Genomic DNA, 12,822 nt, shown 5'->3' on the forward strand with positions numbered 1-12,822 from the left:
AGTAAAGTTTATTACAGTGAAGGGAACTTGGATTTTTCACAGAATTTTCTATAAAGAGATAGGAGGGAAAGATTAAAATTACTTCTAAAATGGCATCTGAAACCGTTGCATACTCTTGGGCTTAATTATGTGAGGTGTATTGCCCAAAACAGACCTCATCAAAAAGTTGTTATTTAAAGAAGGAAAAGGGAGCAGGTTAAAAAAAAACCCCACACTCCCGTTTTAGCTGCCTAGAATTGATAACTCTTAATACATTTGCTCTATTAAATGAGCAACTGTATAGAGTTAATTGCATTGAATTTGTGTTTTGTTAAGTTTTATTATGTTATATGCTCATTCTCATTAATAGTATTTTGTCCATTTCTGTGTTGGACCTTTAAGTTGTTTTAAAATAATCCTGTTAAGAATGGCAGAGAAATGCATCCCTATCAGTATTTTTGGGGATGTTGGTGTTGAGATCAAATTTTAGTTGGTGACTAACTTTCAATTCCCTTCCTTTTATCTTCAGGTATGGCTTTCCCAACGAAAGGCTAAGAATTCAAGAACGGTCTTAACTGATCCTTCATCAGATCTGAATTTTAACAAATGCTTAGTTTTCAGCAGCCTTGAAAAAAGCTTGGCCTAGCAGTCAGTGACTTACTTGCACTTTTTTGCACATAGATTTAAAATAAAATAGTGCTATTAATTTGGATTAGGTCCTATTATTACAGAATAGCTGTAATTTATGAGTGTATAGTAGTATACTGACTGCTAAGTGTTCTATATAGTGTTTGCTTTACTAATCACCTAATTCATTGCAGTTCATACTTATTGACTTAAAGTTTAAAATCACAATCTGTAGGCTTGAAGAATTGCTTTAAAACTTTTTTTTGTGGTAGAACTGGAAGTGATTTTAAGGTTAGCAAATAATTGTCAGTATTAAAGATGGCATTATTTAAAATAGTCCTGCTGCAAGAAAGGCACTTCAGTGAATATGTGACTAGTAAAGCTTATATGTGCTTGGGTCTAATAGATTTCATGAAATACTGTAATTTTGGGATTGTAAATGAATGGATTAAACAGGTTAAGGCCAGGATGTTTAAAATAAATGCAATATTAATCTGCACAGATAAACTTCTTTTTAAGATTAAGATTTGAAACTACTGTGCCTTAACTTGTTGCTTTTCTTAAAATGAACTTTTGTAGTTAATGATCATTTAAATCCATTTTGATAAACCTGCTGTTAATGTTTTCTGTGAATGTTTTCTAACTTTTGTCTTGGTAATTGCAATTTAACTAGGTGCGGTGGCTACTAAAGTTCGAAGGCACGATATGCGTGTCCATCCTTACCAAAGGATTGTGACCGCAGACCGAGGTTAGTTTAGTTCTGCAGTTCTTGTTTGTAAGAAGTGCTTTGAGTGTACATGAGATTTGCAACACCACAGCTGGTTAACCAAATACCCTGTCTTGACCCATTCATGATTTTTCACAAAAACCTGGACAGTTAAAATATTAAAGCTTTGGGAATGCTTGCAGTTAAAAAAAAAAATACTAAACTTGGCTTTCCCAACTCAATTAAATATATATACTTTGATATATTTAACAGAAACTCTATAACTGATTCAGTTTTAAAAATGAAACATCTATCTGCATCAGGAAACGCTATGAAATCAGTGCTGCAATAATTAATTTGGTCGTGTTCCCCTCTTCCCTCCCCGGTTTGTTCTTTTAATTGGTGTGGAAATATCAGATTGGTGTTGCAAAATAACATGAATGGATGGTTGCTTAATGAGAAGGAAGTAAAGGAATAAATGCCTCCTGTCTGTGCTTGGAGAAATCTGAAGATTTAGATTCCTTTTTTCCCAAAAAACCTTTGAGCCACTGTACTGTATATTATGAGGAGGATGCATGTTCTCAGATACCTAACTGAATTCAGAAAGGTAAGGGCTGTGAAGATAACTTCAAAAGTTGTTTGAGTTTGAATTAGTGTGGGTAGGGGAAGGGAGGGTGTTTTGGTTGTTCTGGTTTTTGTTTGGTTTTGGGGTTTTTCCCCAAAATCTATTTCTCGGTATTTGCCTTTTGCTGCTAAAATGTGTAACCTGAAGGAGAAACAACTTTTGAAGACCTGTTGGTGAGATGACATCCAATATTTGGGCATCTCTCTTTTAACTCTTGAATGGAAAGTAAATCTTCATTTTTCTCCTGTTCCTCAAGTGTCATGCCTTTGGACCCCTGAATGACGTGTTTAAGCTTATTGACAAAACTGATATTTTCGGTTTATTGACATTGGCTGGGAAGCAGTGTGGGGGATGAGTTCTTATCCCATCTCTGCTGCTGACTCACTGTGGTTTTAAGCAAGTCATTTAATCTCTCTGTGTATGGTTTCCCATTGGTCAAATAAGGATAATAATACTTCCCTACCTCACAGGGGTGTTGTGGGGGTTCTTGTTTTGTACAGGGCTTTGGGGATGCAAAATGTTATATGCCAAGTATTATTATTCTGCTCTCATCCAAATCAGTGTTGTGCAGGTTTCCATGATGATGTAATGTTCAAAAGCCAAATTCCAGTGAAAGATCTGGCATCTAACATTAACATTGACTACACTTCTCACAACTTTCCATAAATTAACTACAAGAGAGAATACAGATTCTGGTCAATACAGTAAAAGAAGCCCTCCTGGATATTTGGTATATTAATACAACATTTTTATCTTTGATGTGATTTTAGGATTTAAAGAAAGCGTAAAGCTGATACATGACACTACTTTAGTTTTCTGTAAGACTGTTTTCTATCACTGCACACTGTTTGCAGCCCATTGGCTTGTTCTCATTTCTTGAGAACTCTTTAATGAAGCAGCAGGATATAATCAGTTGAAGGTCATAGCCCATGTTTAAAAAAAAAAAAAAAAAGAGTAAAGAAGAAAATAGGTTTTAATATTTTCCTTTTTTTTTTTTCCCTTCCTATCTCAGTCAAGAGAAATTGGTGATAAGGATTTGGTTGTCTTTGAAAATTTGACCTGATGTTGCAGAAATCAGGTTTTTGCTAATGTTCCTTCATGAAGCAATGATAGCATCAGGTGACAGATGTGGCTACCTTTTTGTGTAATTAGACATTTACCTGAGGCAAATAGTAAATACACTGATAAAGTGAGGATAGGGGCGTTTTCATGGAGAAAATACCATTTTGAAGTTTATCATTGTAATGTTTGCTCGACATAGATTTTAAATATTTTTGAAGGGCCTAGATGTTTCATCTGGGTCACTTAAAAGTAATTTCAATTAATTACTGGCATAATTTCACCTTCTTTTAAAATACAACCATTTTCTGATAGAACAGCATTCATCTCTAGCAATATAGGGAAACCCACTGTCTTAAGCAGATAAATAAATACATGTCTTTTTCCTGTGGATTAAGTCATGCCTACCTCTCTCTTAGGAAAGTCATGCTGATATTTCAGGAGAATATTATTTTAAAGTCTTATCTAAATAATCCCTGTGTGTGTTAAGAAATTTACACAAAGTTAATTTTACAACTGAACATAATTGTATTTTGAATTCTAAATCCTAGATTATCACTTTACATGTCTAAAAGTTTCACATAAAAGGTGTTGGAGACAACTTTGTTCAGCAATAAAAATTTCTTTTAATCTACTAAAAATATATTATAGAATCAAAATACTATCAGTATTTTCCATAACTCACCTATTTGGTTGTTCTGTCACCAGGATACTTCTATAGCTATGGCCACAAAAAGCAATGTCAGCAAACCGAAATACTTTTTTTTTCAATGTGGAAAATTTTTTACATGGTTAAGTGTCACTAAGTCTATCTTTGCATTCATTGGGTCTAAAGTTGCTGGTATGTTATTTTTTGGGGGTTTTTTTGTAAATCTAAATTGACTCTCAGATGACTTTGTAGTACTACTGCATTCACTTTTTAAGTAGTTTTTATTCTTCGCATAGTTTTGTGTTTTTGTTGGGGTTTGGTTTTTTTTTCCAGAGATAAGCACTGCATTTAAAGCAAGAATCCCCAAATGTGTAAATGTTTTACAACTAAGCATGTAGAATTGGTGAAGGGTGGGAAAATATAGCTTATTTTAACTCAGAATAAACCCCCAGTTTATAAATAATACAAAATTGAATTTGATTCATATAACAGAGAGACTGACTGATTTACTTGTAATAAACTGTAAATGGTGTTGCACAGTTGACAAACCTGTGTGTACTGTAGAAGGCCAGAGACTTGGCAGAGGATGTATCACAGGTGTACTGGTATTTTTTAAAGGTAGCTTGCTTTGATTTTAAACTCCACAAGAAATATTAATGCTGAGAATTTTCTGAAATGTTTTATCCAAACCAATTTTCACATAATTTATATATAAATTTTAATACCTTTTAATCAAAATTTTAATGAGTATCAAAATGCTTTAAGAGTCTGTTTCTAGTATACCTGTAAAGTGGTAAGATTGTGCCACATAAAATATTTATTTTTATTTTTTCTTCTCTTTAAAACAGCTGTTATAATTTAAGCAAATCCCACTTAGCACAATTCTGAAAAAAAATTCAGGGAGCGTTTGGTCTCATTTATGTTACAGTAGTAAGTTTTTTGTAGTGTTATGAACTGTATCCTAAATGATAGGCCACTTTTATTATGTGAAAGTAAATGAACCCACAAGAAAGATTGTTAAATCGATGGTATCTGTGAATATTACACCTACTGGACTTCATTTTATATAATGGCACAAATCTGACTTTGCACTGAATACCTTTCTCACTTTCATCTCCTCTGCCTTAGTCAAAATGGCAACAGTACAGAAACTTTATCAACCTCAGAATTTATTAGCTCTAATTAAGCTGTTGAATGAGTCTTAAAAAAAAAAAAAATCATACTACTGTTAAGTGGACCAAGTTTGGTGAAGGAGAATGCGAGAGAATGATTAAAGAAGGAATAGCTCAAGAACATTGGGAATGATAACTTTCCACTTGAGAACTTTCTTATGTTTTACTGTAATTTGTTTGTGGTTTTGGGTTTTATTTTTTGTTTGTTTTGTTGTTGTTTTTTTCTTTTTTCCTTTTTTTTTTTTTTGCAAAAGAAAATAGTATTTACAGGTGGCTTCTTTTAAAATATAAAAATATAAAGCAGGAATGTATATGAAATGTCAGATTTTATTGTATTTGCAGAGTATTAGCTTTGAAAATGAATAAAGAGAGCTGTTTGTAGTTTTAAAATGCCTTATTAGTATCAATTAGATATTTTCTCTATTTTTTCATGTACTTAGAGCTTTTTAAGTATAGACTTTAAAATGGCAGGACTTTTACAGTGTTTACATGCAAGTGCATTTTATAAGTGTCCTATATGTGTAAAATAGTATTTCGAATGGGAAAATGCTGGCTATAGTAGCAGGCTGAGCGTTTTCCTGGTTTCCACGATGATGCCTATGTTGCTAGACTACAGTTTAGTACTGCTTTGTATCATGAGGCCAAGAAATTCCATGTTGTTTGTAAATAGAATAAATGAAAGGCAATAAAAAATTTATTGAACAAAAACCCTTTGTTTGGCCCATAGTTTGTTGAACCAAATTGTTTCTCTAAGTCCAGAATTCCTTAGATGACTCCATTCTTTTAACAACCAGTTATTAATAATCACATCCATCATTAATAGTTGCTTTAATGCTTGCACTTGGGGAGGTACTAATGCTTAATAGCAGTCAGATACTGATGCTGTGCACTGACTGTTGTTCCAGAAATCTTCTACCCAGTTCAGAAACCGTTCATCGTTTTTTGTTTTCCAATTTCCTTCATCGACTGCTACTAACCATTAGTCGTTAGTCATATTTTATCTCTATTTCTCCTGTTAACCGGTTTTGTGGGAGTGGGCTTCTCCTTCACGTGTCCAAATCATGATGGAGGGCTGTCATGATTTTATTGCATTCTGTAGATGGTGTCGATCAGTATGTCAGAATTAAACATGCTTGTTTTTTTTATTAGTTGTGATTAGTTTTCATGTTGTCATTAAGCCGTCACTAGCTGGAACTAATCTCTTCTCTATCTTTTCTTTCTTTTTTTTTGTTTTTTTTTTTGTTTTGTTTTGTTTTGTTTTGTTTTATTGTTTTGGTTTTTTGTTTTTTTGGTTTTTTTGTTTTGTTTTGTTTTGTTTCTAACCACCCAGCCGCCACCGGCAACTAACCTATGACCTTCTGACCTCTGAACTCTTCACCCAATGATGACCTGACCATGCCTGCCTGCTGATCAGTTAACTGGTAAACGCCTTTGCTTGCCTGTCTTCAGTGCAGCGAGCTGGGGCACTTGTCCGTTCGTCTTACCATCTAACAAAACAGACAAAGAAATTGTTGTCCTCCAACTCCGCTTTTTGTTGTTCTCCTGTTTGGGTGAAAGTGGTTCTAGAACCTGCACTGAATAGTAGTAAAGCAATAAGGTCCAACTCATCCCTCCGCACTGATCATCCTCTAGTGTCCCGCCCCAAGCGAACGGTAAGGAGGCCTCGCACGAGATGGAGACAGATGTCCCTTAACTACCCGATGACAGAGGCAGTTACTGTGAGAGACTTCTAGGAATATTTTTCTTCTCAGAAACAAAAAAAAAAAAAAAAAAAAAAGGAAAAAAAAAAAAGTCAAAGCTCTCTCTGAATGTACTGTGTGATGATGCATCATGCATGAACCTTTGGTCAGGGATGTCATTGGGGAAGGGATTCCAAAAAGTATTCAAAATTTGATACGCTGTTTAGTCACTACCAGTGCCCTCAAAGGGCAGATGTTGCAGCCTTTTTTCTATTGCCTGCCAAATTGGATGTTTTAAAGGAAAGTGTGCCATGAAATGCAGATTACGATGACTTCAGAACTACATTAATGCAAAGAACAAAACAGCAACACTATTAAAGTGAAATGCAAGTTCAAATTGTTTTAACCATATTTTAATCTCCTTGGAAGATTACATGAGAACAAGGTACATGCATTATGTGTCACATTACTGGGCAAACTGTTCAAATATTTTTTTTAAACCTCCCTGTATAGAAAAAAATTCATTAAGGATGTAAAAGCCATGCTTGCCTATTTGCTGTATACATGTAATGAAATTGTAGATAAAGTGTAGTGCATTGAAACAAAATGAACAAAAAAGTAGATACTTTTACTATACAAGGGTGCTGGTGCAGAAAAAAATATATTTTTGGAAATGTAGCATTTTATACTTTCAAGTATTATAAAAAAAGAAAAAAAGAACAAAGAAACCCTTTATTTCATTAAATGATTTTTTCTGGTGGTTGTCAAGAAACAAAAGACCAAAAGAGCCTTTTAGTCTTTCTTTTTTATTTTTTAAGTATTGGAATAAGTCTAAAGAAAAGGAAGTGCCTTATTTTCTTCATGGTCATTTAGTCAAATGTCTTGTATAATCAGCTTCTCCCTCAGACAAGTTACTGCATGCCACTCAGTCGCCCAGTATGTGAAAGAAGCTGTGAGGGAAGACAAATGATGAGTTGACCATATTAATTACCTGATTTTTGCCATACTAGTGTGATTTTGCCAAAATCTCATTGAGTGAAGTATTTGCTAAGTTTTCATCAAACCAGCCCATTATTATTTCAACCACTCTACTTTTTAAATCATAGCAAATACCGTACTTGTGCAATGTAAACCAAAGCGTTCTGTGATACAGATGACTTGTCTCATGCTAAAGGAGATTATTAGCTGACAAATGTTTGTAGAGCTGGAAGTAACGTCATTTTTGTTCAGGGATGGGGAGGAGTTTTCTTGATTTTGGTTGAAATAAAATACATCAACTGTAGTAGGCTTCGGCATCTCCCAGAAAATGGATGTTCTGTGGATTGTGAAACTGAAAGTGCTTAGTGAGTTTTCAGTCAGTGACTGAGCACATACCCAGTTTCCACAAACAGCTCCTGCAGTGGGAAACAGTACGGAACTTACTTACTTTTCAGCTTGTCTTTCACTATTGTTAGATATCTGGCCCAATGACTTTTCTTCAAAAGATAAGCAGGAGAGGGACTTCAGCCATTTGAAGTCCAGCTATACATTATTTTTAACCCTTGTTTCCACATGAGGTTCGAATAGCTGGGCAATTGCAAGAGCTGAAGCTGTTGAACGCACAGTATTTAATTCTGAAAACATTAAGTATTACTTTGTGGGGCTCAGTACTAAACTTGGCAAATATCAGGTGATCATTTTATTCCCCTCTTGTCAACTTATTCTCCTCCTGCAAATCTTCACAGCTTCCAAATGAAAGGTCAAAAGTAAGCTAAGAGGGCTTACATTTTTAAGCACCTGCATGGTGACCTCATCTAACATCTTGTCTCACCTGGAAATAATTATCAGTTTATTTACTATGCAATAGACATTCATCCTTTTCGTATTCAGCTAGATTTTTGTTTATTGTGCCACCGGCTTTGTCTTCCTGTTACACATACAGTTGTGTTGATTTTATTTACAGTATATGCTGTGCCATTTTGATTTTATTTTGGTTGGTTGGTTGAATAAACTTGCGACACTCGAACATTTGAAGAGAGATTTGCTAAAACAGTACCAGTATTTGATCCAGTTTCATCTCAACTATGATAAAACCTGGACATTTTAGACATTTATCAAAGGTCTTTTACTGGGGGGGGTGGGGAGGGGAAGTGTATGGAATAGATGTGTGACATGTGAAAGTAATGTTTGCTCTGAACAAACTTCTGAAAACTTAGTTGACAAAATTTTGGATCAACTTAAAAGCATGACTTTTGAAATCTCTGAATGCCTTGGTTCTCAGTATTATCATTCTTTAATGACTTTTTCTTTATTAAAATAAGTAGTTTTAAGACTTCTTTCTGACAGTATTATGTAATTTTTTTAGAGTGGGTAGATGGGAGTGTCGCTTGTATGTAACCGTACAGATGACATGTATTTGTCTATTCTTTATTATCTTAGTAGTTTCATGCTATGTATGTACCATAACCAACCTATTGCCTATGAGAAACATGTAAGATAATGTATTTACAGCCATTGTTACAAGTTTATAATGTATTTTTCTATCTTGTTTTATATGTATGTTATATAACATTCAAAAGAATTTTTTTCCTGATTGAGAAAAAAAAGGATACAAAATGCAAAACCCACAATTTTGATAACTGAAAAATTGCCAATTGTTTTGCAGTACTTTATTATATTGGGAGTGTTGTCTTTCTTGGGCTTTTAGTTAGCTACTGGATGAATACATTAGACATATTTGGGTTTTAGTTGGGTTTTTACATAGCTTGCATTTTAATTCTTTGGTTCTTTGCTGTTTCTATTAACCCATAGCATTATTTTAATAAATGTTATAATACCAACCTACTAACTCTGGACTATGTCTGTTTATTAACCATTACATGTTTAATTAAAATAAACAAATAAAGACAGAAGAATGTAAAGTCTTGAGTTCCTGGACTAACCCTGAAGAACGTGACCACAGATAACACAACGTGACTTGTTTTTATGTTGTTTGTCGGCTGACATTCTGCACACTACTATTAAGTTGGCTTTGGTCATTCTGGCCTTTTACCTTGGGGAATAGGTGCCAGTAGAAATGGGAACAAAGTAGCATTTTTTGAGGCATTCTTCTTGTAGAGTCTTGCCACTTGCCTTTCAGCATCTGCATTACTAATTCCACACTTTCTTTTTCTTTCTCTAAAATAATTACTGTTGGCTCACAGCGAGAGAGCAAAAGATGCCAGTGTATTGATAAATCATGACGGTGTACAGAAACCAGTTTGATTCTTTGTTGAACCATTCAGAGGTTGCGGTTAATCACACAGTAATTTGTGATTTGTTGGTTTTGGCACCTCATTCGCTGTTGCATCATGTGATGTTTCTAAGCACAAAATATTTCTGCCTAGAATTGCTGTACATTGAAACACAAAACCTGGGGGTTTCCTTCAGCAAAAGTGCCTTTTTTATGCCATGTGGGGGTTTTTTGTACTTTTGCTGTAGTCTATCAGAATTGCCTAGCTCAGGGGAGTACAACTTCTATAAGCCAAAGGTCAGACTGGATCTTTTCCTAATGACTGTAGAAAGTACAAAAATAAACCTTTCACTAAATTACCAAGCAACATCCATTTCAAATTCCAGAGCTGCCTTTATGTGATCTTTATCTCTGTGGATGACTGGAGCAACGTGAATGCAGGGAATTGAAATGGTGACAATGCTGTTTCGAATGTACATCTGTGCAAATATTTTTAGATACACTTCCCCTTCCTTAGAACTGTACTGTCTGAGGCTCCTTTACACTTCTCAGTTAGTTCTAGATTTGTTACCTTGAGTGGGCAGTAATTACCACTAATGTCGAGAGAGACCCTCAATGTAGATAACTTTCCAGATGTCAACAGTTTTCTTCCTGAAAGTCCTTTTTTTTTTCTGTAGATAGTAAAAAATTCAGATGAGGAATCTGAATCTGTTCAAATTCCTCCTTTAATTTATGACTTTTCAAACTATTTATCTTGAAACACGTGCAGTATAAAACTTTATAAATAGAGTTCTCACAGTATTGCTAGTAATTACAATTTTATGAATCTTTATTTTATGGAGAAAAATAGTCTAGCTTTGATGATGTTTGTTAATTTTCTAATGGCATGTAGTTTGTTTTACAAAGATCTTAGGTAGAGCTGAAATGTAAATTTATTTTGAATAGTTTCACTTGTGCAGAATTTTCTTTTTTAACTTAACAGATCATGTTGCTATCCTAAAACTCAGCCACAGGCAAATTATTAAGAATATTAGATATTTACAACAGATAATATCAGGACCTTTTGACTGGATAATGGAACAAGTGTCATTACAGAGCAAATAATTTGTATTCTTAAAGAATTTTATCAGAGGCGTACAGGTAGTTTGGTGAAGTACTCTGTGCAGTATAGGTGAACTGTATAGTATTCAGATGGAACATAACTTTAATGTTTTATATTGAAAAACACTCCTATTTCCAGAACTACTGCTTTTCTGTAATATTTTTAATATTTTGTATTTTTATCAATAGATGTTAACTACTGTTATACTTTGTCCACAGTGCATTTTCATCTCATTCTTCAGTATATGCAGTAGTTGAAGTTGCTGTAAATTTTGTAGTACTTTAAAGCTGAAGGAGAGAAAAAAATAGGAAAACCCTTAAATCAAAATAATATATTCATTATTGTTGTCCACCAAAGGCATTTCTCAATTTGCCTGAGTGTCTTTCTGAAAATTTAACTATTTTATACTTTGCCTGCTTACAGAAAAGATAGGAACTGGTTTTAGTACCGAATTTGAGGATGGTTTCAATATTGCTAAATCACTGAACTTAGCTTCCTTTTCTTTCTTATTATACTGAGGTTAAATTGTCTTAACATTTGAAAGATCATACGTTCAAGGCAATTAGATAACTGCCCACAGTAAAGTGGGATTTATCTTAGGGTAAGGGGGGTTTTTTTGGTAGGTCAGAATATAAACAAAAACATCATCTAGCCTTTCAAAGTAAAATCTGAGGAATGCTGTTCACATCTTAAGTGTTGTACCAAAGTACAACAAATTTGGTTTATCTGAGAGTGTTTTTGTGCATATTATAAAGTGCCTTCAGGAATATCCTTCAGATATTTTTAATGAGCATATGTTCAGTGTACTGATAATACTGATCTTTTATTTGAACATACCTTTTAAAAGTGTGTTAAAAATCTACATGTAGCGAAAGGTTTATTGCCAGATTGTACTCCATGAGGGGGACCACTAAAAGGTTTTCTGCCCTGAAAATGCAGGGAAACAATGATGTGTGTTACCATCCATTATGAAATTAACTTGGGGGAGACACAAGTATATGAGACTGAGTTCTTTGTGTCTGGATAAAAATACCAGTTATCAGAAATAGCACATTGTACAGAATGGAATCAGAGTAACACATTCCTAGGGCTGGAAGTACGTAATTGTTCCCAGAATTTCCGATTTGTTTTGATATGTTTGATATATTTTTCTAAAACACTGTTAATGGAATACTGTCCAAGTAACACATGACCCATAACATTAACACGTGGTAATCAATGTTGAATCAAACTGGTTAACAAAAGTACAGTGCTCTTCCTTCTCTGTGCCTGCGCACTAATTGCAGGTGGTGCATAGGGGCTGGGGCTTAGGCACAGCAGGCTGCACTCCTGACTTCTTGGTGCCGGCAGTTCGGGTGTCCGTCTTTGACAGCAGGCTAACTCGGAGAAGTCTGCCTCCCAAGGCAAGGATTAGCTGAGATCTGAAACTCACAGTAGAACTAGTTGAAAATACAGCAACAATAAAGCAACATATATATATACACATATATGCTTTGACTTGTATTATGGCAGTTTGTGTGAAACATTTAAGGTTTTGTTTGTGCAAAATAATGTATTCTGAGGGGAAAAGCAAACATGGACGTTGCCAAAACACATGTAAATAATCACCATTTATGACTGTACATTATGTGCAATAAAGTAACTGGAAAAAGTGCATGTACTTTATCCTCAAAGGAAAACTGACAGCTCTCAAAGCTGTAGCTATAGTTTTGTTTTCTGAAAAGTTAAATTTTATTCTGTATCTAAACCACAGAATAAAGAATGTACATTTTTCACACTTAAATTTTCATTAATGCTTCTAGCAGTGTTATGAAAGATGTTAATTGTTGAAGAGGCTTAAACTTTCATGGTTGTCCGATTAGCAGGGTATATTTTGCTTAACAGTTTCTTATTGCATATGCTGTTTGTAACTGTAAATGAAGTATGCATTATATATCATAAACACGCAATAGACATTTTGCATATGGGTTTGTGGATGCACTAGTCTGTAGATTTTGCAGAGATAACTACATG

The 12,822-nt window shown here is 34.3% G+C and overlaps 1 protein-coding gene across 9 annotated transcripts in view; it reads left to right on the forward strand.

Annotated features, from left to right (window-relative positions):
• The window catches only part of QKI (QKI, KH domain containing RNA binding), a 149,364-nt gene extending 140,559 nt beyond the window's left edge, over positions 1-8,805 (forward strand). For 5 of the 9 annotated variants that reach the window (XM_058419873.1, XM_040058507.2, XM_058419870.1 and 2 more), the window contains exon 7: positions 509-5,525. In XM_058419873.1, the coding sequence (XP_058275856.1) occupies positions 509-625 (117 nt within the window). In that variant the 3' untranslated portion in view covers positions 626-5,525. Of the gene's footprint in view, positions 1-508; positions 5,526-6,147 lie in introns of those variants that run through there. The other 4 variants (XM_040058510.2, XM_058419869.1, XM_040058505.2 and 1 more) reach the window with 1 other exon arrangement.
• The last annotated feature ends 4,017 nt before the right edge of the window (positions 8,806-12,822 follow it).

This window comes from Hirundo rustica, chromosome 3 (assembly GCF_015227805.2).
Source record: "Hirundo rustica isolate bHirRus1 chromosome 3, bHirRus1.pri.v3, whole genome shotgun sequence".
Taxonomy (NCBI): domain Eukaryota; kingdom Metazoa; phylum Chordata; class Aves; order Passeriformes; family Hirundinidae; genus Hirundo; species Hirundo rustica.